General features: G+C 55.0%; 2 protein-coding genes across 2 annotated transcripts in view; one reads left to right on the top strand and one right to left on the bottom strand.

The window, feature by feature from the left end:
- The window catches only part of ATP4A (ATPase H+/K+ transporting subunit alpha), a 38,703-nt gene extending 20,829 nt beyond the window's left edge, over positions 1-17,874 (top strand). The window contains 10 exon segments of the mRNA XM_069882692.1: positions 2,807-2,957; positions 6,342-6,510; positions 6,588-6,742; positions 9,177-9,300; positions 10,692-10,837; positions 12,874-13,007; positions 15,230-15,331; positions 17,590-17,597; positions 17,600-17,680; positions 17,811-17,874. Coding sequence (XP_069738793.1) covers positions 2,807-2,957; positions 6,342-6,510; positions 6,588-6,742; positions 9,177-9,300; positions 10,692-10,837; positions 12,874-13,007; positions 15,230-15,331; positions 17,590-17,597; positions 17,600-17,680; positions 17,811-17,839 — 1,099 coding nt within the window. The 3' untranslated portion in view covers positions 17,840-17,874.
- Positions 17,875-18,667: 793 nt separating this feature from the next.
- On the bottom strand, positions 18,668-26,362 carry TMEM147 (transmembrane protein 147). Its single transcript, XM_069882697.1, has 7 exons — positions 26,174-26,362; positions 24,449-24,518; positions 24,065-24,130; positions 23,471-23,607; positions 22,375-22,459; positions 21,962-22,083; positions 18,668-19,938 (listed from the first exon to the last, which is right to left on the bottom strand). The coding sequence occupies exons 1-7, from the start codon at positions 26,248-26,250 to the stop codon at positions 19,818-19,820; spliced, it is 678 nt and encodes a 225-aa protein (XP_069738798.1). The 5' UTR covers positions 26,251-26,362; the 3' UTR covers positions 18,668-19,817.
- Positions 26,363-26,761: the final 399 nt, after the last annotated feature.

Raw genomic sequence — 26,761 nt, forward strand, 5'->3', positions numbered from 1 at the left:
GGAGGATCCAAGGTTCTAGAAGGATCCAAGGTTCCAGGAGGATCCAAGGTTCCAGGAGGATCCAAGGTTCTAGAAGGATCCAAGGTTCCAGGAGGATCCGAGGTTCTAGAAGGATCCAAGGTTCCAGGAGGATCCAAGGTTCTAGAAGGATCCAAGGTTCTAGAAGGATCCAAGGTTCCAGAAGGATCCAAGGTTCTAGAAGGATCCAAGGTTCTAGATGGATCCAAGGTTCCAGGAGGATCCAAGGTTCTAGAAGGATCCAAGGTTCTAGAAGGATCCAAGGTTCCAGGAGGATCCGAGGTTCTAGAAGGATCCAAGGTTCCAGGAGGATCCAAGGTTCTAGAAGGATCCAAGGTTCTAGAAGGATCCAAGGTTCCAGAAGGATCCAAGGTTCTAGAAGGATCCAAGGTTCTAGATGGATCCAAGGTTCCAGGAGGATCCAAGGTTCTAGAAGGATCCAAGGTTCTAGAAGGATCCAAGGTTCCAGGAGGATCCAAGGTTCTAGAAGGATCCAAGGTTCTAGAAGGATCCAAGGTTCTAGAAGGATCCAAGGTTCCAGGAGGATCCAAGGTTCCAGAAGGATCCAAGGTTCTAGAAGGATCCAAGGTTCCAGGAGGATCCAAGGTTCCAGGAGGATCCAAGGTTCTAGAAGGATCCAAGGTTCCAGGAGGATCCAAGGTTCTAGAAGGATCCAAGGTTCTAGAAGGATCCAAGGTTCTAGAAGGATCCAAGGTTCCAGGAGGATCCAAGGTTCTAGAAGGATCCAAGGTTCTAGAAGGATCCAAGGTTCCAGGAGGATCCAAGGTTCTAGAAGGATCCAAGGTTCTAGGAGGATCCAAGGTTCCAGGAGGATCCGAGGTTCTAGGAGGATCCAAGGTTCTAGAAGGATCCAAGGTTCCAGGAGGATCCAAGGTTCCAGGAGGATCCAAGGTTCTAGAAGGATCCAAGGTTCTAGAAGGATCCAAGGTTCTAGGAGGATCCAAGGTTCTAGGAGGATCCAAGGTTCTAGGAGGATCCAAGGTTCCAGGAGGACCCAAGGTTCCAGGAGGATCCAAGGTTCCAGGAGGATCCAAGGTTCTAGAAGGATCCAAGGTTCCAGGAGGATCCAAGGTTCTAGAAGGATCCAAGGTTCCAGGAGGATCCAAGGTTCTAGAAGGATCCAAGGTTCTAGAAGGATCCAAGGTTCCAGGAGGATCCAAGGTTCTAGAAGGATCCAAGGTTCCAGGAGGATCCGAGGTTCCAGGAGGATCCAAGGTTCTAGAAGGATCCAAGGTTCTAGGAGGATCCAAGGTTCCAGGAGGATCCAAGGTTCTAGAAGGATCCAAGGTTCCAGAAGGATCCAAGGTTCCAGGAGGATCCAACGTTCTAGAAGGATCCCAGGTTCTAGGAGGATCCAAGGTTCTAGAAGGATCCAAGGTTCCAGGAGGATCCAAGGTTCTAGAAGGATCCAAGGTTCTAGGAGGATCCAAGGTTCTAGGAGGATCCAAGGTTCCAGAAGGATCCAAGGTTCCAGGAGGATCCAAGGTTCTAGAAGGATCCAAGGTTCCAGGAGGATCCAAGGTTCCAGGAGGATCCAAGGTTCCAGGAGGATCCAAGGTTCTAGAAGGATCCAAGGTTCTAGGAGGATCCAAGGTTCTAGAAGGATCCAAGGTTCCAGGAGGATCCAAGGTTCTAGAAGGATCCAAGGTTCTAGGAGGATCCAAGGTTCCAGAAGGATCCAAGGTTCCAGGAGGATCCAAGGTTCCAGGAGGATCCAAGGTTCCAGGAGGATCCAAGGTTCTAGAAGGATCCAAGGTTCTAGGAGGATCCAAGGTTCTAGAAGGATCCAAGGTTCCAGGAGGATCCAAGGTTCCAGGAGGATCCAAGGTTCTAGAAGGATCCAAGGTTCTAGAAGGATCCAAGGTTCCAGGAGGATCCAAGGTTCTAGAAGGATCCAAGGTTCTAGGAGGATCCAAGGTTCTAGGAGGATTCAAGGTTCTAGAAGGATCCAAGGTTCCAGGAGGATCCAAGGTTCTAGAAGGATCCAAGGTTCTAGAAGGATCCCAGGTTCTAGAAGGATCCAAGGTTCCAGGAGGATCCAAGGTTCCAGGAGGATCCAAGGTTCTAGAAGGATCCAAGGTTCCAGGAGGATCCAAGGTTCCAGGAGGATCCAAGGTTCTAGAAGGATCCAAGGTTCCAGGAGGATCCAAGGTTCTAGAAGGATCCAAGGTTCTAGAAGGATCCAAGGTTCCAGAAGGATCCAAGGTTCTAGAAGGATCCAAGGTTCCAGGAGGATCCAAGGTTCCAGGAGGATCCAAGGTTCTAGAAGGATCCAAGGTTCTAGAAGGATCCAAGGTTCCAGGAGGATCCAAGGTTCCAGGAGGATCCAAGGTTCTAGAAGGATCCAAGGTTCTAGGAGGATCCAAGGTTCTAGAAGGATCCAAGGTTCTAGGAGGATCCAAGGTTCTAGAAGGATCCAAGGTTCTAGGAGGATCCAAGGTTCTAGAAGGATCCAAGGTTCCAGGAGGATCCAAGGTTCTAGGAGGATCCAAGGTTCTAGAAGGATCCAAGGTTCCAGGAGGATCCAAGGTTCTAGGAGGATCCAAGGTTCCAGGAGGATCCAAGGTTCTAGGAGGATCCAAGGTTCTAGAAGGATCCAAGGTTCTAGGAGGATCCAAGGTTCTAGGAGGATCCAAGGTTCTAGAAGGATCCAAGGTTCCAGGAGGATCCAAGGTTCTAGGAGGATCCAAGGTCCTAGAAGGATCCACGGTTTCCATGGAGGTTCCAGAAGGTTCCTCAGGTCCCCCCCTGTGTCTTCTCCTCCCAGACAGGCCCGAGCTCGCGTGGTGACGGGCTCGGAGCTGGCGTCCCTCACCCCGGAAGCTCTGGAAGGTCTTCTCCGAGCCCACCCGGAGATGGTCTTCGCCAGGACCTCCCCCCAGCAGAAGTTGGTGATCGTGGAGAGCTGCCAGCGCCTGGTGAGTCACGGGGGTTCCGCAGGGACATCTTGAGGTTCCTCATGGAGATTTTGAGGTTCTTCATGGAGATGTTGAGGTTCTTCATGGAGATTTTGAGGTTCCTCATGGAGATATTGAGGTTCCTCATGGAGATTTTGAGGTTCCTCATGGAGTTATTGAGGTTCTATGATGATTTTGAGGCTCTTCATGGAGATATTGAGGTTCCTCATGTAGATCCTGAGGTTCCTCATGTAGATATTGAGGTTCCTCATGAAGATATTGAGGTTCCTCATGGAGATATTGAGGTTCTATGAAGATCTTGAGGTTCCTCATGTAGATCTTGAGGTTTCTCATGGACATATTGAGGTTCTAGGAAGATTTTGACCTTCTTGATGGAGATTTTGAGGTTCCTTGTGTAGATTTTGAGGTTCCTCATGGAGATATTGAGGTTCTATGAAGATTTTGAGGTTCCTCATGTAGATATTGAGGTTCTTCATGGAGATTTTGTGGTTCCTCATGGAGATTATGAGGTTCCTCATGGAGATTTTTAGGTTCCTCATGGAGATATTGAGTTTCTAGGAAGATTTTGAGGTTCCTCATGTAGATATTGAGGTTCCTCCTGAAGATATTGAGGTTCTATGAAGATTTTGACCTTCTTGATGAAGATTTTGAGGTTCCTTGTGTAGATTTTGAGGTTCCTCATGGAGATTTTGAGGTTCCTCATGGAGATATTGAGGTTCTTCATGGAGATTTTGTGGTTCCTCATGGAGATTATGAGGTTCCTCATGGAGATTTTTAGGTTCCTCATGGAGATATTGAGTTTCTAGGAAGATTTTGAGGTTCCTCATGTAGATATTGAGGTTCCTCATGTAGATATTGAGGTTTCTCATGTAGATTTTGAGGTTCCTCATGTAGATATTGAGGTTCCTCAGGTAGATGTTGAAGTTCTTCATATAGATACTGAGATTCTATGATGATTTTGAGGTTCTTCACGTAGATATTGAGGTTCCTCATGGAGATGTTGAGGTTCTATGAAGACTTTGAGGTTCCTCATGGAGATTTTGAGGTTCCTCATGAAGATATTGAGGTTCCTCATGTAGATCTTGAGGTTCCTCATGTAGATATTGAGGTTCTTCATGTAGATTTTGTGGTTCCTCATGCAGATAGTGAGCTTCCTCATGGAGATTTTTAGGTTCCTCATGGAGATATTGAGGTTCTTCATGGAGATATTGAGATTTCTCATGTAGATATTGAGGTTCTATGAAGATTTTGACCTCCTTGATGGAGATTTTGAGGCTCTTTGTGTAGATATTGAGGTTCCTCATGGAGATATTGAGGTTCTAGGAAGATTTTGACCTTCTTGATGGAGATTTTGAGGCTCCTCATGTAGATATTGAGGTTCCTCATGGAGATCTTGAGGTTCCTCAGGTACATACTGAAGTTCTTCATATAGATATTGAGATTCTATGTGATTTTGAGGTTCCTCATGGAGATATTGAGGTTCCTCATGGAGATATTGAGGTTCTAGGAAGATTTTGAGGTTCCTCATGAAGATGTTGAGGTTCCTCATGGATTTATTGAGGTTCTAGGAAGATTTTGACCTTCTTGATGGAGATTTTGAGGTTCCTCATGTAGATTTTGAGGTTCCTCGTGGAGATCTTGAGGTTCCTCATGGAGATATTGAGGTTCTAGGAAGATTTTGCGGTTCCTCATGTAGATATTGAGGTTCTTCATGGAGATTTTGTGGTTCCTCATGAAGATATTGAGGTTTCTCATGGAGATATTGAGGTTCTATGAAGATTTTGACCTTCTTGATGGAGACTTTGAGGTTCTTGATGCAGACTTCGAGGTTCTATGAAGATTTTGAAGTTCCTCATGTATATGTTGAGGTTCCTCATATAGATATTGAGGTTCCTCATGGAGATATTGAGGTTCTATGAAGTTTTTGAGGTTCCTCATGGAGATTTTGAGGTTCCTCATGGAGATATTGAGGTTCTAGGAAGATTTTGACCTTCTTGATGGAGGTTTTGAGGTTCCTCATGAAGATTTTGAGGTTCCTCCTGTAGATTTTGAGGTTCCTCATGGAGATATTGAGGTTCCTCACGGAGATATTGAGGTTCTAGGAAGATTTTGACCTTCTTGATGGAGATTTTGAGGTTCCTCACGTAGATTTTGAGGTTCTTCATGTAGATATTGAGGTTTCTCATGAAGATATTGAGGTTCTATGAAGATTTTGACCTTCTTGATTGAGATATTGAGGTTCTTGATGGAGATTCTGAGGTTCCTCATGTAGATATTGAGGTTCCTCATGTAGATATTCAGGTTCTATTAAGATTTTGACCTTCTTGATTGAGTTATTGAGGTTCTTGATGGAGACTTTGAGGTTCTATGAAGATGTTGAGGTTCCCCATGGAGATTTTGAGATTCCTCATGTAGATTTTGAGCTTCTTCATGTAGATATTGAGGTTCTTCTTGTAGATATTCAGGCTCTATGAAGATTTTGACCTTCTTGATGGAGATTTTGAGGTTCCTCTTGAAGATATTGAGGTTCCTCATATAGATATTGAGGTTCTATGACGATTTTGAGGTTCTTCATGTAGATATTGAGGTTCTTCATGGAGATCCTGAGGTTCCTCGTGGAGATATTGAGGTTCCTCATGGAGATATTGAAGTTCTTCATATAGATATTGAGATTCTGTGATGATTTTGAGGTTCTTCATGTAGATATTGAGGTTCCTCATGGAGATATTGAGGTTTCTCATGTAGATATTGAGGTTCTATGAAGATTTTGACCTCCTTGATGGAGATTTTGAGGCTCCTTGTGTAGATATTGAGGTTCCTCATGGAGATATTCAGGTTCTATGAAGATTTTTACCTTCTTGATGAAGATTTTGAGGTTCCTCTTGAAGATATTGAGGTTCCTCATGTAGATATTGAGGTTCTAGGAAGATTTTGACCTTCTTGATGGAGATTTTGAGGTTCCTCGTGTAGGTTTTGAGGTTCCTCATATAGATATTGAGGTTCTTCATGGAGATTTTGAGGTTCCTCATGGAGATTTTGAGCTTCCTCGTGAAGATATTGAGGTTCCTCGTGGAGATATTGAGGTTCCTCAAGGAGATTTTGAGGTTCCTCATGGAGATATTTTGGTTCTATGAAGATCTGGAGGTTCCTCATGGAGATATTGAGGTTCCTCACGTAGATTTTGAGGTTCTATGAAGATCTTGAGGTTCCTCATGGAGATTTTGAGGTTCCTCATGGAGATCTTGAGGTTCCTCATGGCGATATTGAGGTTCAATGAAGATTTTGAGGTTCCTCCTGTAGATATTGAGGTTCTATGAAGATATTGAGGTTCCTCATGGAGATTTTGAGGTCCCTCTCGCATCTCCTCCCCCCCTCCCCCCTCAGGGCTCCATCGTGGCGGTGACGGGCGACGGGGTCAACGACTCCCCGGCGCTGAAGAAGGCCGACATCGGGGTGGCCATGGGCATCGCCGGCTCGGACGCCGCCAAGAACGCCGCCGACATGATCCTCCTGGACGACAACTTCGCCTCCATCGTCACCGGCGTGGAGCAAGGTGGGAGGAGAAGACCCCGAGCGGGTGTCCTCGAGGCCTCCTGGAGCTCCTGGTGATGTTGTCTTCTCCTTCTCCAGGGCGCTTGATCTTCGATAACCTCAAGAAGTCCATCGCGTACACCTTGACCAAGAACATCCCCGAGTTGACCCCCTACTTGATCTACATCACGGCCAGCGTCCCCCTGCCCCTGGGCTGCATCACCATCCTCTTCATCGAGCTCTGCACCGACATCGTGAGTCCCTCGCCACCTTCTCCAGGGCTTCTCGAAAGCTTCGGGTTCCTCACCCGGGGAAGCCAGGTGGCTCCACGGAACCTCGAGGGGCCTCACCCAGGGAGCTCAGGAGGTTCTTGGTGGAGATGTTGAGGTGCTTCATGGAGATATTGAGGTTCTTCATGGAGATATTGAGGTTCTATGAAGACATTGAGGTTCCTCATGGAGATCTTGAGGTTGTATGAAGATACTGAGGTTCTTCATGGAGATTTTGAGGTTCTTCATGGAGATATTGAGGTTCTTCATGGAGATGTTGAGGTTCCTCATGGAGATATTGAGGTTCTTCATGGAGATATTGAGGTTCTATGAAGACATTGAGGTTCCTCATGGAGATCTTGAGGTTGTATGAAGATACTGAGGTTCTTCATGGAGATTTTGAGGTTCTTCATGGAGATATTGAGGTTCTTCATGGAGATGTTGGGGTTCTTCATGGAGATTTTGAGGTTCCTCATGGAGATGTTGAGGTTCTATGAAGATACTAAGGTTCCTCATGTAGATATTGAGGTTCCTCATGGAGATGTTGGGGTTCTTCAAGGAGATTTTGAGGTTCCTCATGGAGATATTGAGGTTCTATGATGATATTGAGGTTCTTCATGGAGATTTTGAGGTTCTTCATGGAGATGTTGCGGTTCCTCATGGAGATACTGAGGTTCTATGAAGATACTGAGGTTCCATGAAGATACTGACGTTCCTCATGGAGATATTGAGGTTGTTCATGTAGATATTGAGGTTCTTCATGGAGATGTTGAGGTTCCTCATGGAGATATTGAGGTTCTAGGAAGACATTGAGGTTCCTCATGTAGATATTGAGGTTCCTCATGAAGATATTGAGGTTCTTCAAGGAGATATTGAGGTTCCTTATGGAGATATTGAGGTTCTATGAAGATATTGAAGTTCTTCATGGAGATGTTGAGGTTTCTCATGGAGATATTGAGGTTCCTCATGGAGATATTGAGGTTCCATGAAGATACTGAGGTTCCTCATGGAGATATTGAGGTTCTATGAAGATATTAAGGTTCCTCATGGAGATGTTGAGGTTGTATGAAGATACTGAGGTTCTTCATGGAGATATTGAGGTTCTATGAAAACATTGAGGTTCCTCATGGAGATTTTGAGGTTCCTCATGGAGATATTGAGGTTCCTCATGGAGATTTTGGGGTTCTTCATGGAGATATTGAGGTTCTATGAAGATATTGAGGTTCTTCATGGAGATATTGAGGTTCTTCATGGAGATATTGAGGTTCTTCATGGAGATGTTGAGGTTCCTCATGGAGATATTGAGGTTCTATGACGATATTGAGGTTCTTCATGGAGATTTTGAGGTTCTATGAAGATATTGAGGTTCTTCATGGAGATATTGAGGTTCTTCATGGAGATGTTGAGGTTCCTCATGGAGATATTGAGGTTCTATGACGATATTGAGGTTCTTCATGGAGATTTTGAGGTTCTATGAAGATATTGAGGTTCTTCATGGAGATATTGAGGTTCTTCATGGAGATGTTGAGGTTCCTCATGGAGATATTGAGGTTCTATGACGATATTGAGGTTCTTCATGGAGATTTTGAGGTTCTATGAAGATATTGAGGTTCTTCATGGAGATATTGAGGTTCTTCATGGAGATGTTGAGGTTCCTCATGGAGATATTGAGGTTCTATGACGATATTGAGGTTCTTCATGGAGATTTTGAGGTTCTATGAAGATATTGAGGTTCTTCATGGAGATATTGAGGTTCTTCATGGAGATGTTGAGGTTCCTCATGGAGATATTGAGGTTCTATGACGATATTGAGGTTCTTCATGGAGATTTTGAGGTTCTATGAAGATATTGAGGTTCTTCATGGAGATATTGAGGTACCTCATGGAGATATTGAGGTTCTTCATGGAGATATTGAGGTTCTTCATGGAGATATTGATGTTCCTCATGTAGATACTGAGGTTCTATGAAGATATTGAGGTTCCTCATGGATATATTGAGGTTGTATGAAGATCTTGAGGTTCTTCATGGAGATATTGAGGTTCCTTATGGAGATATTGAGGTTCTATGAAGATATTGAGGTTCCTCATGGAGATATTGAGGTTCCTCATCTAGATATTGAGGTTTCTCATTGAGATATTGAGGTTCTTCATGGAGATTTTGAGGTTCCTCATGGAGATATTGAGGTTCTAGGAAGATTTTGAGGTTTCTCATGGAGATATTGAGGTTCTTCATGGAGATATTGAGGTTCTTCATGCAGATATTGAGGTTCCTCATGGAGATATTGAGGTTCTTCATGGAGATGTTGCGGTTCCTCATGGAGATACTGAGGTTCTATGAAGATACTGAGGTTCCTCATGGAGATATTGAGGTTCCTCACAAAGATCTTGAGGTTCTTCACCCCAGACCCTTCTCCCCACAGTTCCCCTCGGTCTCCTTGGCCTACGAGAGGGCCGAGAGCGACATCATGCACCTCAAACCTCGGAACCCACGGCGGGACCGCCTGGTCAACGAGCCCCTGGCCGCCTACTCCTACTTCCAGATCGGTGAGGACCTTCCTGGAGACCTTGGTCCTTGAGATCTTGGAGACCTCGGTCTGTGAGATCTTGGAGATCTCGATCCTAGAGATCTTGGAGACCTTGGTCCTCGAGATCTTGGAGACCTTGGTCCATGAGATCTTGGAGACCTCGGTCCTTGAGATCTTGGAGACCTTTTCCATGAGATCTTGGAGACCTCGGTCCTTGAGATCTTGGAGACCTCGGTCCTTGAGATCTTGGAGACCTCGGTCCATGGGATCTTGGAGACCTCGGTCCATGAGATCTTGGAGCCCTCGGTCCATGAGATCTTGGAGATCTTGATCCATGAGATCTTGGAGACCTCGGTCCTTGAGATCTTGGAGACCTTGGTCCATGGGATCTTGGAGATCTTGATCCATGGGATCTTGGAGACCTTTTCCATGAGATCTTGGAGACCTCAGTCCATGAGATCTTGGAGACCTCGGTCCTTGAGATCTTGGAGACCTCGGTCCATGAGATCTTGGAGACCTTGATCCATGAGATCTTGGAGACCTCGGTCCTTGAGATCTTGGAGACCTCGGTCCATGGGATCTTGGAGACCTCGGTCCATGGGATCTTGGAGACCTCGGTCCGTGGGATCTTGGAGATCTTGATCCATGAGATCTTGGAGACCTTGGTCCTTGAGATCTTGGAGACCTCGGTCCATGGGATCTTGGAGACCTCGGTCCATGAGATCTTGGAGATCTTGATCCATGAGATCTTGGAGACCTCGGTCCTTGAGATCTTGGAGACCTTGGTCCATGGGATCTTGGAGATCTTGATCCATGGGATCTTGGAGACCTCGGTCCATGAGATCTTGGAGACCTCAGTCCATGAGATCTTGGAGACCTCGGTCCTTGAGATCTTGGAGACCTCGGTCCTTGAGATCTTGGAGACCTCGGTCCATGAGATCTTGGAGACCTTGATCCATGAGATCTTGGAGCCCTCGGTCCTTGAGATCTTGGAGACCTCGGTCCTTGAGACCTTGGAGACCTTTTCCATGAGATCTTGGAGACCTCGGTCCATGAGATCTTGGAGACTTTTTCCATGAGATCTTGGAGACTTTTTCCATGAGATCTTGGAGACCTCGGTCCTTGAGACATTGGAGACCTCGGAGACCTCGGTCCTTGAGATCTTGGAGACCTTTTCCATGAGATCTTGGAGACCTCGGTCCATGAGATCTTGGAGACCTCGGTCCTTGAGATCTTGGAGACCTTTTCCATGAGATCTTGGAGACCTCGGTCCATGAGATCTTGGAAACCTCGGTCCTTGAGATCCTGGAGACCTTGATCCTTGAGATCTTGAGGATCGTTTCTATGGGTTCTTGAGGATCTTGCTCCAGGAGGTCTTGGAGACCTTCCTCGACGTCTTCTTCTCCGTAGGCGCCATCCAATCCTTCGCCGGCTTCACCGACTACTTCGTGGCGATGGCCCAGGAGGGCTGGTGGCCTCTTCTCTGCTTGGGCCTCCGGCCCCGCTGGGAGGACACCCACGAGCAGGAGCTCCAGGACAGCTACGGGCAGCAGTGGGTGAGTAGAACCTCCTAGAAGGTCCTCCAAGCTCCTTCTAGACCCTCAGAAAGTCCCTATAGATCTTCAGAAGGTCCCTAGAGGACCCTGGGAGGTCCCTATGGATCTTCTCCACCTTCTCCTGCCCCCGGGTCCCACCCCGTAGCCCTTTGAGCAGCAAACGTGTGAGTAGAAACCTTCTAGAAGGTCCTCCAAGCTCCTTCTAGACCCTGAGAAAGTCCCTATAGATCCTCAGGAGGTCCCTATAGATCTTCAGAAGGTCCCTGAGAGGTCCCTATGGATCTTCTCCACCTTCTCCTGCCCCCGGGTCCCACCCCGTAGACCTTTGAGCAGCAAACATGTGAGTAGAAACCTCCTAGAAGGTCCTCCAAGCTCCTTCTAGACCCTCAGAAAGTCCCTATAGGTCCTCGGGCGGTCCCTATAGATCTTCAGAAGGTCCCTATGGATCTTCTCCACCTTCTCCTGCCCCCGGGTCCCACCCCGTAGACCTACAGGCAGCAAACGTGTGAGTAGAAACCTTCTAGAAGGTCCTCCAAGCTCCTTCTAGACCCTCAGAAAGTCCCTATAGATCTTCAGAAGGTCCACGGGAGGTCCCCAGGAGGTCCCTATGGATCTTCTCCACCTTCTCCTGCCCCCGGGTCCCACCCCGTAGACCTACAGGCAGCAAACGTGTGAGTAGAAACCCCCTAGAAGGTCCTCCAAGCTCCTTCTAGACCCTCAGAAAGTCCCTATAGATCTGCGGGAGGTCCCTATAGATCTTCAGAAGGTCCCTGGGAGGTCCCTATGGATCTTCTCCACCTTCTCCTGCCCCCGGGTCCCACCCCGTAGCCCTTTGCGCAGCAACCGTGTGAGTAGAAACCCCCTAGAAGGTCCTCCAAGCTCCTTCTAGACCCTCAGAAAGTCCCTATAGATCTGCGGGAGGTCCCTATAGATCCTTGGGAGGTCCCTATAGATCTTCAGAAGGTCCCTGGGAGGTCTCTATGAATCTTCTCCACCTTCTCCTGCCCCTGGATCCCACCCCGTAGACCTTTGCGCAGCAACCGTGTGAGTAGAAACCCCCTAGAAGGTCCTCCAAGCTCCTTCTAGACCCTCAGAACGTCCCTATAGATCCGCGGGAGGTCCCTATAGGTCCCCGGGAGGTCCCTATGGATCTTCTCCACCTTCTCCTGCCCCCGGGTCCCACCCCGTAGACCTTTGAGCAGCAAATGTGTGAATAGAAACCCCCTAGAAGGTCCTCCAAGCTCCTTCTAGACCCTCAGAAAGTCCCTATAGGTCCTCAGGAGGTCCCTATAGATCTTCAGAAGGTCCCTGAGAGGTCCCTATGGATCTTCTCCACCTTCTCCTGCCCCCGGGTCCCACCCCGTAGCCCTTTGAGCAGCAACCGTGTGAGTAGAAACCCCCTAGAAGGTCCTCCAAGCTCCTTCTAGACCCTCAGAACGTCCCTATAGATCCTCAGGAGGTCCCTATAGGTCCCCGGGAGGTCCCTATGGATCTTCTCCACCTTCTCCTGCCCCCGGGTCCCACCCCGTAGACCTTTGAGCAGCAAATGTATGAGTAGAAACCCCCTAGAAGGTCCTCCAAGCTCCTTCTAGACCCTCAGAACGTCCCTATAGGTCCTCAGGAGGTCCCTATAGATCTTCAGAAGGTCCCTGAGAGGTCCCTATGGATCTTCTCCACCTTCTCCTGCCCCCGGGTCCCACCCCGTAGACCTACAGGCAGCAAACGTGTGAGTAGAAACCTTCTAGAAGGTCCTCCAAGCTCCTTCTAGACCCTCAGAAAGTCCCTATAGATCCTCAGGAGGTCCCTATAGATCTTCAGAAGGTCCCCGGGAGGTCCCTATGGATCTTCTCCACCTTCTCCTGCCCCCGGGTCCCACCCCGTAGCCCTTTGCGCAGCAACCGTGTGAGTAGAAACCCCCTAGAAGGTCCTCCAAGCTCCTTCTAGACCCTCAGAACGTCCCTATAGATCCTCGGGAGGTCCCTATAGGTCCCCGGGAGGTCCCTATGGATCTTCTCCACCTTCTCCTGCCCCCGCAGACCTTCGAGCAGCGGCGCTACCAGCAATACACGTGCTACACGGTCTTCTTCATCAGCATCGAGATGTGCCAGATCGCCGATGTCCTCATCCGCAAGACCCGCCGCCTCTCCCTCTTCCAGCAGGGCCTCTTCAGGTACCTATGGAATCCATAGGGAAGGGGGGTCTGCAGGACCTACGGGGCTTCTCCGGGGCTCTGGAGGACCTAGGGGACCTATGGAGGCTCTAGGAGATGGGGTGGAACCTATGGAGTCAACCAAGGTCGTGGAGCTTCTTCTGGTTTCTCGGGGTCTGTAGGGTCCATAGGGGTTGTGGTGGCACCTATGGGGTCTACGAGGACCATGGGGCCTCTTCCAAGGTCCCTTATGGGTCCTATGGGTCCCCCATGGGTTCTATAGGTGCTATGGGTCCCCTATGGGTTCTATGGGTCCCCTATGGGTTCTGTGGGTCCCCTATGGGTTCTATAGGTGCTGTGGGTCCCCCATGGGTTCTGTAGGTGCTATGGGTCCCCTGTGGATCCTATGGGTCCCTTCATGGGTTCTATAGGTCCCTCATGGGTTCTATGGGTCCCCTATGGGTTCTATGCATCCCCTATGGGTTCTATGGGTCCCCTATGGGTCCTATGGGTCCCCTATGAGTCCTATGGGTCCCATATGGGTCCTATGGGTTCTATGGGTCCCCTATGGGTCCAATGGGTCTCCTATGGGTGCTATGGGTCCCCTATGGGTTCTATGGGTCCCGCATGGGTTCTATGAGTCCCCTATGGGTTCTATGGGTCCCCTATGACTTCAATGGGTTCTATGGGTCCTATGGGTCCCCTATGAGTTCTATGGGTCCTATGGGTCCCCTATGGGTCCTATGAGTTCTATGGGTCCCCTATGAGTTCTATGGGTCCCCTATGAGTTCTATGGGTCCTATGCGTCTCCTATGGGTCCTCGGGGTCCCCTATGAGTTCTATGAGTCCCCTATGGGTCCTATGGGTCCCCTATGAGTTCTATGGGTCCCCTATGAGTCCTATGGGTCCTATGGGTCTCCTATGGGTCCTCTGGGTCCCCTATGCGTTCTATGAGTCCCCTATGGGTCCTATGGGTCCCCTATGAGTTCTAGGGGTCCTATGAGTCCCCCATGGGTTCTATGGGTCCCCTATGGGTTCTATGGGTCCTATGGGTCCCCTATGGGTTCTATGGGTCCCCTATGACTTCAATGGGTTCTATGGGTCCTATGGGTCCCCTATGAGTTCTATGGGTCCTATGGGTCTCCTATGGGTCCTATGGGTCCCCTATGAGTCCTATGAGTCCCCTATGGGTTCTATGGGTCCCCTATGAGTTCTATGGGTCCTATGGGTCTCCTATGGGTTCTATGGGTCTCCTATGAGTTCTATGGGTCCTATGGGTCTCCTATGGGTCCTATGGGTCCCCTATGAGTCCTATGAGTCCCCCATGGGTTCTATGGGTCCCCTATGGGTTCTATGGGTCCTATGGGTCCCCTATGGGTTCTATGGGTCCCCTATGACTTCAATGGGTTCTATGGGTCCTATGGGTCCCCTATGGGTTCTATGGGTCCTATGGGTCCCCTATGAGTCCTATGAGTCCCCTATGGGTGCTGTGGGTCCCCTATGGGTTCTATGAGTCCTATGGGTCCCCTATGGGTCCTATGAGTTCTATGGGTCCCCTATGAGTCCTATGAGTCCCCTATGGGTTCTATGGGTCCCCTATGGGTTCTATGGGTCCTATGGGTCCCCTATGGGTCCTATGAGTTCTATGGGTCTCCTATGGGTCCTATGAGTTCTATGGGTCCCCTATGGGTCCTATGAGTTCTATGGGTCCCCTATGGGTCCTATGAGTTCTATGGGTCCCCTATGAGTCCTATGAGTCCCCTATGGGTTCTATGGGTCCCCTATGGGTTCTATGGGTCCTATGGGTCCCCTATGGGTCCCCTATGGGTCCTATGAGTTCTATGGGTCCCCTATGGGTTCTATGGGTCCTATGGGTCTCCTATGGGTCCTATGAGTTCTATGGGTCCCCTATGGGTCCTATGAGTTCTATGGGTCCCCTATGAGTCCTATGAGTCCCCTATGGGTTCTATGGGTCCCCTATGAGTTCTATGGGTTCTATGGGTCCCCTATGGGTCCTATGGGTCCCCTATGACTTCAATGGGTTCTATGGGTCCTATGGGTCCCCTATGAGTTCTATGGGTTCTATGGGTCCCCTATGGGTTCTATGGGTCCTATGGGTCCCCTATGGGTCCTGTGAGTCCTATGGGTCCCCTATGGGTCCTATGAGTTCTATGGGTCCCCTATGGGTCCTATGGGTCCCCTGTGGGTCCCCTCCAGCCACTCTGGTCCCCTTGTCCCCGCAGGAACCACATCCTGGTGGTGGCCATCGTCTTCCAGGTGTCCATCGGCTGCTTCCTCTGCTACTGCCCCGGGATGCCCAACGTCTTCAACTTCATGCCCATCCGGTCAGTCCGGAGCCCATCCGGAGGCGATCCGGAGTCAATCCGGACCCTGGGGCCAAGAGGGATCCCGCCTCCAATCCGGAGCCTGGGGGTTAATCCAGTTCCGGGATTTAATCCGGATCCTGGGGCCAAACGGGATCCTGGGGCCAAGCGGGATCCCGCCTCCAATCCGGAGCCTGGGGGTTAATCCAGTTCCGGGGTTTAATCCGGATCCTGGGGCCAAACGGGATCCTGGAGCCAAGTGGGATCCTGCTTCGAATCCAGTTCCTGGGGGTTAATCCAGTTCCTGGGTTTAATCTGGATCCTGGGGTTAATCCGGATCCTGGGGCCAAGCGGGATCCTGGAGCCAATCTGGATCCTGGGGTTAATCCAGATCCTGGGGGTTAATCCAGTTCCTGGGTTTAATCCGGATCCTGGGGTTAATCTGGATCCTGGGCTTAATCCGGATCCTGGGGGTTAATCCAGTTCCGGGGTTTAATCCAGATCCTGGGGCCAAACAGGATCCTGGAGCCAAGTGGAATCCTGCTTCGAATCCTGTTCCTGGGGTTAATCCAGTTCCTGGGTTCAATCCGGATCCTGGGGTTAATCTGGACCCTGGGGCCAAGAGGGATCCCGCCTCCAATCCAGAGCCTGGGGGTTAATCCAGTTCCGGGGTTTAATCCTGATCCTGGGGTTAATCCAGATCCTGGGGCCAAACAGGATCCTGGGGCCAAGCGGGATCCTGCTTTGAATCCAGATCCTGGGGGTTAATCCAGTTCCTGGGTTCAATCCTGATCCTGGGGTTAATCTGGATCCTGGGGCCAAGTGGGATCCTGCCTCAAATCCAGATCCTGGGGGTTAATCCAGTTCCGGCGTTTAATTTGGATCCTGGGGTTAATCTGGATCCTGGGGCCAAGCGGGATCCTGGGGCCAATCTGGATCCTGGGGGTTAATCCAGATCCTCGGGGTTAATCCAGATCCTGGGTTTAATCCGGATCCTGGGGCCAATCTGGATCCTGGGGTTAATCCGGATCCTGGGGCCAAGCGGGATCCCGCCTCCAATCCAGATCCTGGGGTTAATCCAGTTCCGGGGTTTAATCCGGATCCTGGGATTAATCTGGATCCTGGGGCCAAGTGGGATCCTGCCTCGAATCCAGATCCTGGGGGTTAATCCAGTTCCGGGGTTTAATGCGGATCCTGGGGCCAAACGGGATCCCGGGGCCAAATCCGGATCCCAGGGCCAAATCCGGATCCAATCTGGATCCAATCCAGATCCTGGGTCCCCTCCAGGACCTCCAGGTCCCCCCCAGGACCCCTTGGGCTCCATCCTGACCCCATCCAGGACCTCCAAGTCCCCTCCAGGACCTCCAAGTCCCCTCCAGGACCTCCAGGTCCCACCCAGGACCCCTCGGGCTCCATCCTGACCCCATCCAGGACCTCCAGGTCCCACCCAGGACCCCTCGGGCTCCATCCTGACCCCATCCAGGACCTCCAAGTCCCCTCCAGGACCTCCAGGTCCCATCCAGGACCCCTTGGGCTCCATCCTGACCCCATCCAGGACCTCCAGGTCCCCCTCCAGGACCTCCAAGTCCCCTCCAGGACCTCCAAGTCCCCCCCAGGACCCCTTGGGCTCCATCCTGACCCCATCCAGGACCTCCAAGTCCCCTCCAGGACCTCCAGGTCCCCTCCAGGACCCCTCGGGCTCCATCCTGACCCCATCCAGGACCTCCAAGTCCCCCTCCAGGACCTCCAGGTCCCCTCCAGGACCCCTCAGGCTCCATCCTGACCCCATCCAGGACCTCCAAGTCCCCTCCAGGACCTCCAGGTCCCCTCCAGGACCCCTCGGGCTCCATCCTGACCCCATCCAGGACCTCCAAGTCCCCTCCAGGACCTCCAGGTCCCACCCAGGACCCCTTAGGCTCCATCCTGACCCCATCCAGGACCTCCAAGTCCCCTCCAGGACCTCCAGGTCCCACCCAGGACCCCTCGGGCTCCATCCTGACCCCATCCAGGACCTCCAAGTCCCCCTCCAGGACCTCCAGGTCCCACCCAGGACCCCTTGGGCTCCATCCTGACCCCATCCAGGACCTCCAACTCCCCTCCAGGACCTCCAGGTCCCCCCCAGGACCCCTCGGGCTCCATCCTGACTCCATCCAGGACCTCCAAGTCCCCATCCAGGACCTCCAAGTCCCCTCCAGGACCTCCAAGTCCCACCCAGGACCCCTTGGGCTCCATCCTGACCCCCTCCAGGACCTCCAGGTCCCATCCTGCTTCTCCTCCAGCTTCCAGTGGTGTTCGTCCCGATGCCCTTCGGGCTCCTCATCCTCGTCTACGACGAGATCCGAAAACTCGGGGTTCGCAGACACCCGGGAAGTGAGTGACCCCAAAAAAACCACCTTGGAGACCCCAAAAACCCCCTTGGGGACCCCAAAACCCCCCTTGGGGACCCAAAAAAACTTGTGTCCCCCCCCCCAATCTTCACCTCTCAACCTTCTCCTTCCAGGCTGGTGGGACCGGGAGCTCTACTACTGACCCCCAACTGGGAACCCCAAAACCCTTTTACCCCCTGAACCGCCCTTTTCCCCCCCGAACCCCCCTTTTCCCCCCCAAAACCCCCTTTTCCCCTCCAAATCCCCCTTTCCCCCCAAATCCCCCTTTTCCCCCCCAAATCCCCCTTTTTCCCCCCGAACCCCCATTTTTCCCCTCCGAATCCCCCTTTTTCCCCCCAATCCCCCTTTTCCCCCCCCGAACCCCCCTTTTCCCCCCCCAAAACCCCCTTTTCCCCTCCAAATCCCCCTTTTCCCCCCCAAATCCCCCTTTTCCCCCCCAAATCCCCCTTTTTCCCCCCCGAACCCCCATTTTTCCCCTCCGAATCCCCCTTTTTCCCCCCAATCCCCCTTTTCCCCCCCCGAACCCCCCTTTTCCCCCCCAAAACCCCCTTTTCCCCTCCAAATCCCCCTTTTCCCCCCCAAATCCCCCTTTTCCCCCCCCAAATCCCCCTTTTTCCCCCCCGAACCCCCATTTTTCCCCTCCGAATCCCCCTTTTTCCCCCCAATCCCCCTTTTCCCCCCCAAATCCCCCTTTTCCCCCCCCAAATCCCCCTTTTCCCCCCAAATCCCCTTTTCCCCCCCAAATCCCCCTTTTTCCCCCCCCTGAACCCCCTTTTTCCCCCCCGAACCCCCTTTTCCCCCCCAAATCCCCCTTTTTCCCCCCTGAACCCCCATTTTTCCCCCCCCAAACCCCCTTTTTCCCCCCCAAATCCCCCTTTTTCCCCCCTGAACCCCCATTTTTCCCCCCCAAATCCCCCTTTTTCCCCCCCCAAACCCCCTTTTTCCCCCCCGAACCCCCATTTCCAATAAATTTCTGGTGCCTCCGAGTTCACCTTTATTCTTTGGGGGGGGTCCCCATCTTTTTTGGGGGGGGATCCCCATCTTTTTGGGGTCTTCCTCATCTTTTTTGGGGGGGATCCCCTTCTTTTTGGTTGGTTTCCTCCTTCTAGGGGGGGATCCCCTTCTTTTTTGGGGTCTTCCTCATATTATTTTGGGGGGGATCCCCTTATTTTTGGGGTCTTCCTCATCTTTTTTGGGGTATTCCTCATCTATTTTGGGGGGGATCCCCTTATTTTTGGGGTCTTCCTCATCTTTTTTGGGGTGTTCCACATCTTTTTGGGGGGGATCCCCTTCTTTTTTGGGGGGGATCCCCTTCTTTTTGGTTGGTTCCCTCCTTCTAGGGGGGATCCCCTTCTTTTTTGGGGTCTTCCTCATCTTTTTGGGGTCTTCCTCATCTATTTTGGGGGGGATCCCCTTATTTTTGGGGTCTTCCTCATCTTTTTTGGGGTGTTCCACATCTTTTGGGGGGGGATCCCCTTCTTTATTGGGGGGGATCCCCTTCTTTTTGGTTGGTTCCCTCCTTCTAGGGGGGATCCCCTTCTTTTTTGGGGTCTTCCTCATCTTTTTTGGGGTGTTTCTCATCTTTTTGGGGTCTTCCTCATATTATTTGGGGGGGATCCCCATCTTTTTGGGGTCTTCCCCATCTTTTTGGGGTCTTCCTCATCTTTTTCGGGGGGATCCCCTTCTTTTTGGGGTCTTCCTCATATTATATGGGGGGACCCCCTTATTTTTGGGGTCTTCCTCATATTTTTTGGGAGGTCTTCCTCATCTTTTTGGGGTCTTCCTCATCTTTTTTGGGGGATCCCCATCTTTTTGGGGTCTTCCTCATATTATATGGGGGGGATCCCCATCTTTTTGATTGGTTCCTTCTTTTTTGGGGTGTTCCTCATCTTTTTTGGCTCTTCCTTATATTTTTGGGGGGGGATCCCCATCTTTTTGATTGGTTCCTTCTTTTTTGGGGTCTTCCTCATCTTTTTTGGGGGGGAACCCCATCTTTTTTTTTTTTTTTTTGGGGGGGGTGTCTTCTTTCCAGGCTCTCTCCTTCTTTCTTGAGGGGCCCCCCTATTTCCTAAGGGGCCCCCCCTATTTTTTGAGGGGGGGTCCCCCCGCGTTTCGGGGGGTCACGGGGGGGGCAGGAGGGGGGCCAGCAGCCTCAGGGCCCCCAGCCCCAGCGCCGCCGCCCCCAGCGCCCGCAGCCCCAGGGCCCCCCAGGCCCCCAGCCCCAGCGCTTGGCTCGCCCACCTAGGAGGGGGGAAGGGGGCGGGGCCTCAGCAGGACACGCCCCCTCGGAGCTCAGGCCACGCCCCATCCCATTGATCAATCCCCACAGGCCACGCCCCTCCCATTGATAAATCCCCACAGGCCACGCCCCCTCTCATTGATGCTTTCCCCCTCAGGCCACGCCCCCTTTTCATTGATGCTTCTAAATCCCCCTCTGGCCCCTCCCAGTTGCCTCCCAGTCCCTCCAGTTGCCTCCCAGTCCCTCCCAGTGCTCCCAGTTGCCCCCCTGGCCCCTCCCAGTCCATCCCAGTTACCTCCCAGTCCCTCCCAGTCCCCTCCCAGTCCTTCCCAGTTGCCTCCCAGTCCTTCCCAGTTGCCTCCCAGTCCTTCCCAGTCCCTCCCAGTAGCCTCCCAGTCCCTCCAGTTGCCCTCCCAGTCCTTCCCAGTCCCTCCAGTTGCCTCCCAGTCCAGCCCAGTTGCCCTCCCAGTCCCTCCCCAGTGCTCCCAGTTGCCTCCCAGGGCTCCCAGTTGCCCCCCTGGCCCCTCCCAGTCCATCCCAGTTACCTCCCAGTCCCTCCCAGTCCCCCCCAGTGCTCCCAGTTGCCCCCCTGGCCCCTCCCAGTCCCCCCAGCCCCTCCCAGTCCAGCCCAGTTGCCCTCCCAGTCCCTCCCAGTCCCTCCCAGTGCTCCCAGTTGCCCCCCTGGCCCCTCCCAGTCCCCCCAGCCCCTCCCAGTCCAGCCCAGTTGCCCTCCCAGTCCCTCCCAGTCCCCTCCCAGTGCTCCCAGTTGCCTCCCGGTAGCTCCCAGTGCCCCCCCAGTGCTCCCAGTTGACCCCCAGTTGCCTTCCTAGTACCTCCCAGTCCCCTCCAGAGTTCCCAGTCCCCCCCCAGTCCCTCCCAGTGCCTCCCAGTCCCTCCCAGTCCCTCCAGTCACCCTCCCAGTCCCCCCCCAGTGCTCCCAGTTGACCCCCAGTTGCCTTCCTAGTACCTCCCAGTCCCCTCCAGAGTTCCCAGTCCCCTCCCAGTGCCTCCCAGTGCCTCCCAGTCCCTCCAGTCACCCTCCCAGTCCCTCCAGTCACTCTCCCAGTCCCTCCCAGTTGCCTCCAGTCGCCCTCCCAGTCCCTCCAAGTCCCAGTCCCCCCCAGTGCTCCCAGTCCCCCCCAGTGCTCCCAGTTGCCTGCTCAGTCCCTCCTAGTTGCCTCCCAGTACCTCCCAGTCCCCTCCAAGTGCTCCCAGTTGCCTCCCAGTCCCTCCAGTCACCCTCCCAGTCCCTCCAGTCACCCTCCCAGTCCCCCCCCAGCACTCCCAGTCCCCCCCAGTGCTCCCAGTTGCCTGCTCAGTCCCTCCTAGTTGCCTCCCAGTAACTCCCAGTCCCCTCCCAGTGCTCCCAGTTGCCTCCCAGTAGCTCCCAGTGCCCCCCCAGTGCTCCCAGTTGACCCCCAGTTGCCTTCCTAGTACCTCCCAGTCCCCCCCAGAGTTCCCAGTCCCCTCCCAGTGCCTCCCAGTCCCCCCCCAGTGCCTCCCAGTGGCCCCCAGTGGCCCCCCCAGTGGCTCCCAGTGGTTCCCAGTGGCTCCCAGTGCTCCCAGTGGCCCCCCCAGTGGCCCCCCCAGTGCCTCCCAGTGCTCCCAGTTGCCTCCCAGTAGCTCCCAGTGCCCCCCCAGTGCTCCCAGTTGACCCCCAGTTGCCTTCCTAGTACCTCCCAGTCCCCCCACAGAGTTCCCAGTCCTCCCCCAGTGCCTCCCAGTGGCTCCCAGTGCCTCCCAGTGGCCCCCCCAGTGGCTCCCAGTGCCTCCCAGTGGCTCCCAGTGGCCCCCCCAGTGGCTCCCAGTGGCTCCCAGTGCCTCCCAGTAGCTCCCAGTGCCCCCCCAGTGCTCCCAGTTGACCCCCAGTTGCCTTCCTAGTACCTCCCAGTCCCCCCCAGAGTTCCCAGTCCCCTCCCAGTGCCTCCCAGTCCCCCCCCAGTGCCTCCCAGTGGCCCCCAGAGGCCCCCCCAGTGGCTCCCAGTGGCTCCCAGTGGCTCCCAGTGCTCCCAGTGCTCCCAGTACCCGGTGAGGAAGCCCTCGTAGGCGGCGGTGGCCAGCAGCCCCCCCAGCGGGAGCCGCAGCCGCGGGGGGAGGTCGTGGCGCCCCGAGGCCCAGAGCAGCGCGGCCGCCGCCAGGTGACGAGCCTGGGACACCAGTTCACACCAGTTCACACCAGTTCAGACTCGTGATGCCAGTTCGGACCCGTGATCCCAGTTCAGACCAGTGATCCCAGTGCGTCCCGGTGCCTCCCAGTGCGTCCCGGTGCCTCCCAGTCCCCCCCCAGTCCCTCCCAGTCCCTCCCAGTCCCTCCCAGTCCCCTCCCAGTCCCTCCCAGTCCCTCCCAGTCCCCTCCCAGTCCCCTCCCAGTCCCCCCCAATCCCCTCCCAGTCCCTCCCAGTCCCCTCCCAGTCCCTCCCAGTGCTCCCAGTTCGCACCAGGCTGATGTTGGAGTCCAGCCCCATCTGCAGGTGGCGCCAGTCGAACTCCACGCCTCGCGCCCCGACCCACAGCGGAACACACCTAGGGGACCCTATAGATCCTATAGGCACCTACAGACCCTATGGGGGACCCTACAGACCCCATAGAGACCCCATAGAGACCCCACAGAGACCCCATAGAGACCCCACAGAGACCCCACAGAGACCCCACAGAGACCCCACAGGGACCCATAGGGACCCCACAGAGACCCCATGGAGACCCCACAGAGACCCCATAGAGACCCCATAGAGACCCCATAGAGACCCCATAGAGACCCCACAGAGACCCCATAGAGACCCCATAGAGACCCCACAAAGACCCACAGAGACCCCATAGAGACCCCATAGAGACCCATAGAGACCCATAGAGACCCCATAGAGACCCCACAGAGACCCCACAGAGACCCCACAGAGACCCCACAGAGACCCCACAGAGACTCCACAGGGACCCATAGGGACCCCACAGAGACCCCATAGAGACCCATAGAGACCCCATAGAGACCCCACAGAGACCCCACAGAGACCCCACAGAGACCCCACAGAGACCCCATAGAGACCCCACAGAGACCCCATAGAGACCCCACAGAGACTCCACAGGGACCCATAGGGACCCCACAGAGACCCCATAGAGACCCATAGAGACCCCATAGAGACCCCACAGAGACCCCACAGAGACCCCACAGAGACCCCACAGAGACCCCATAGAGACCCCACAGAGACCCCATAGAGACCCCACAGAGACTCCACAGGGACCCATAGGGACCCCACAGAGACCCCATAGAGACCCCACAGAGACCCCACAGAGACCCCACAGGGACCCATAGGGACCCCATAGAGACCCCATAGAGACCCCATAGACCCCATAGAGCCCACAGAGACCCCACAGAGACCCCACAGAGACCCCATAGAGACCCCACAGAGACCCCACAGAGACCCCATAGAGACCCCACAGAGACCCCACAGAGACCCCATAGAGACATATAGAGACCCCACAGAGACCCCATAGAGCCCCTATAGAGCCCCTATAGAGCCCCTATAGACCCTATAGGGGTACCTGGAGGTGAGGAGCTCGGCGCTGGCCCAGCCGAGCGCGGCCACCAGGATCCTCAGCTCCCCCCGGCCCCCCCCCCGGCCCAGGGCTACCCGCAGCCCCCCCAGGTCAGCCACGTCCACCGTCGCTCGCAGGAACTCCTGGAAACCAGTACAAACCACTATAAACCAGTATGAACCAGTACAAACCACTATAAACCAGTATGAACCAGTCCCAGTGCCCCCCAGTCCCTCCCAGTCCCCCCCAGTGCTCCCAGTCCCTCCCAGTGCCCCCCAGATCCACCACATTCACTGCCACCCAAAGGGACACTTGGGGGGGGGGCACCAGTTCACACCAGTTCAGACCAGTACAGACCAGTATAAACCAGTCCCCACCAGTGCTCCCAGTCCCTCCCAGTGCTCCCAGTCCCTCCCAGTGCCTCCCAGTCCCTCCCAGTGCCCCCCAGATCCACCACATCCACTGTCACCCATAGGGACACTTGGGGGGGGGGGCACCAGTTCACACCAGTATAGACCAGTTCACACCAGTATAAACCAGTCCCACCAGCGCTCCCAGTCCCTCCCAGTCCCTCCCAGTGCTCCCAGTTCCCCCACTCACCCCCACCAGGTCGTACCCCCCCGAGGGCCCCTCCCACGTCGGGAAGAAGGTGGCCAGGAACAGCATCTGGGGGAGAGCCAAGTATAAACCAGTAACTCCCAGTCCAAACCAGTGCCACCCCCCGCCCCTCCCAGTGCCTCCCAGTCCCCCCTACGCCCTTCCCAGTAACTCCCAGTTCATCCCAGTCCTCCCAGTGCCTCCCAGTCCCCCCCCAGTGCCTCCCAAGCCCCCTCCCAGTTCATCCCAGTCCCTCCCAGTTCATCCCAGTCCCTCCCAGTTCATCCCAGTCCCTCCCAGTGCCCTCCCAGTCCCCTCCCAGTCCCTCCCAGTCCCCTCCCAGTCCCTCCCAGTCCCTCCCAGTTCCCTCCCAGTGCCTCCCAGCACCTTTCCCAGTTGCACCAGTACGTAGGTGGCTCCGGCCTGCACGCAGCGCCAGAAGGCGCTGTACTCTGACCTAAAACCAGTATAAACCAGTATAAACCAGTATAAACCGGTAACCAGCCCCAGAGCTCCCTGGCACCCCCAGTATCACCCAGTCCCCCTCCCAGTGCTCCCAGTGCCCCTCCCAGCACTCCCAGTCCCTCCCAGTCCCCCTCCCAGCACTCCCAGTCCCCCTCCCAGTGCTCCCAGTGCTCCCAGTGCCCCCAGTCCCCCTCCCAGTGCCCCCAGTCCCCCTCCCAGCGCTCCCAGTCCCCCTCCCAGCGCTCCCAGTCCCCCTCCCAGTGCCCCCAGTCCCCCTCCCAGTGCCCCCAGTCCCCCTCCCAGCGCTCCCAGTCCCCCTCCCAGCGCTCCCAGTGCTCCCAGTCCCCCTCCCAGTGCTCCCAGTCCCCCTCCCAGCGCTCCCAGTCCCCCTCCCAGTGCCCCCAGTCCCCCTCCCAGCGCCCCCAGTCCCCCTCCCAGTGCCCCCAGTCCCCCTCCCAGTGCTCCCAGTGCCCCTCCCAGTCACTCCGTCCCTCCCAGTCCCCCTCCCAGTGCCCCCAGTCCCCCTCCCAGCGCTCCCAGTCCCCCTCCCAGTGCTCCCAGTGCTCCCAGTCCCCCTCCCAGTGCCCCCAGTCCCCCTCCCAGTGCTCCCAGTCCCCCTCCCAGCGCTCCCAGTCCCCCTCCCAGCGCTCCCAGTGCTCCCAGTCCCCCTCCCAGTGCTCCCAGTCCCCCTCCCAGTGCTCCCAGTCCCCCTCCCAGTCCCCCTCCCAGTGCTCCCAGTGCCCCCAGTCCCCCTCCCAGTGCTCCCAGTGCTCCGAGTCCCCCTCCCAGCACCCCCAGTCCCCCTCCCAGTCCCTCCCAGTCCCCCTCCCAGTCCCCCTCCCTGTCACTCCCAGTCCCTCCCAGTCCCCCTCCCAGTGCTCCCAGTGCTCCGAGTCCCCCTCCCAGTCCCCCTCCCAGTGCCCCCAGTCCCCCTCCCAGCGCTCCCAGTCCCCCTCCCAGTGCCCCCAGTGCCCCCAGTCCCCCTCCCAGTGCCCCCAGTCCCCCTCCCAGTCCCTCCCAGTCCCTCCCAGTCCCCCTCCCAGCACCCCCAGTCCCCCTCCCAGCGCTCCCAGTCCCCCTCCCAGTGCTCCCAGTGCCCCTCCCAGTCACTCCGTCCCTCCCAGTCCCTCTCCCAGTGCTCCCAGTGCTCCCAGTCCCCCTCCCAGTCCCTCCCAGTCCCCCTCCCAGCACCCCCAGTCCCCCTCCCAGTCCCTCCCAGTCCCCCTCCCAGTGCCCCTCCCAGTCACTCCCAGTCCCTCCCAGTCCCCCTCCCAGCGCTCCCAGTGCTCCCAGTCCCCCTCCCAGTGCCCCCAGTCCCCCTCCCAATGCTCCCAGTCCCCCTCCCAGTGCCCCCAGTCCCCCTCCCAATGCTCCCAGTCCCCCTCCCTGTCACTCCCAGTCCCTCCCAGTCCCCCTCCCAGCACCCCCAGTCCCCCTCCCAGCGCTCCCAGTCCCCCTCCCAGCGCTCCCAGTGCTCCCAGTCCCCCTCCCAGTGCCCCCAGTCCCCCTCCCAGCGCTCCCAGTGCCCCCAGTCCCCCTCCCAGCGCTCCCAGTCCCCCTCCCAGTCCCCCTCCAGTGCCCCCAGTCCCCTCCCAGTCCCTCCCAGTGCTCCCAGTCCCTCCCAGCGCTCCCAGTGCCCCCGCTCACAGGCCGCTGCACTTGTAGGTGATGAAATAGGGGAAATAGGCGAGAGCGAAGCAGTTTCCGAAGTGAAAAAGCGTCATGGCGGGGGGGTGGGGGTGGGGGGGGCACCGGGATTTGGGTCCAAAACCTGCGATTTCGGGACCGGGAGCCCCGGGCCTGGAGGCGGTGGCGGCGACTACAACTCCCGGCGTGCCCCGCGCCCACGGCCCTTCCGGGACTACAACTCCCAGCGTACCCCGCGGCCCCGCCCCGTTGTCCCCTATGGCAGGACTACGACTCCCGGCGTGCCCTGCGCGCAGCGACCCTCTCCGGGACTACAAATCCCAGCGTGCACCAAGGCCAATTTCCTTTATTACTTAAGGACTACAATTCCCAGAGTGCACCGCAGCCACGTTGTTTGCTAACACATCAGGACTACAGCTCCCAGCGTGCACCGCGCCCCGAGCACATCCGGGGCCTCAACTCCCAGCGGGAAGCTCCAAAAACCACAGAATTCACCCCAAAATCGCTTCCCCCCCACCCCGAAACCCCTCAAATCCCCCAAAACCCCTCAGATCACCCCAAAACCCACACAATTCACCCCAAAACCTC

This window comes from Phaenicophaeus curvirostris, unplaced genomic scaffold (assembly GCF_032191515.1).
Source record: "Phaenicophaeus curvirostris isolate KB17595 unplaced genomic scaffold, BPBGC_Pcur_1.0 scaffold_291, whole genome shotgun sequence".
Classification (NCBI taxonomy): domain Eukaryota; kingdom Metazoa; phylum Chordata; class Aves; order Cuculiformes; family Cuculidae; genus Phaenicophaeus; species Phaenicophaeus curvirostris.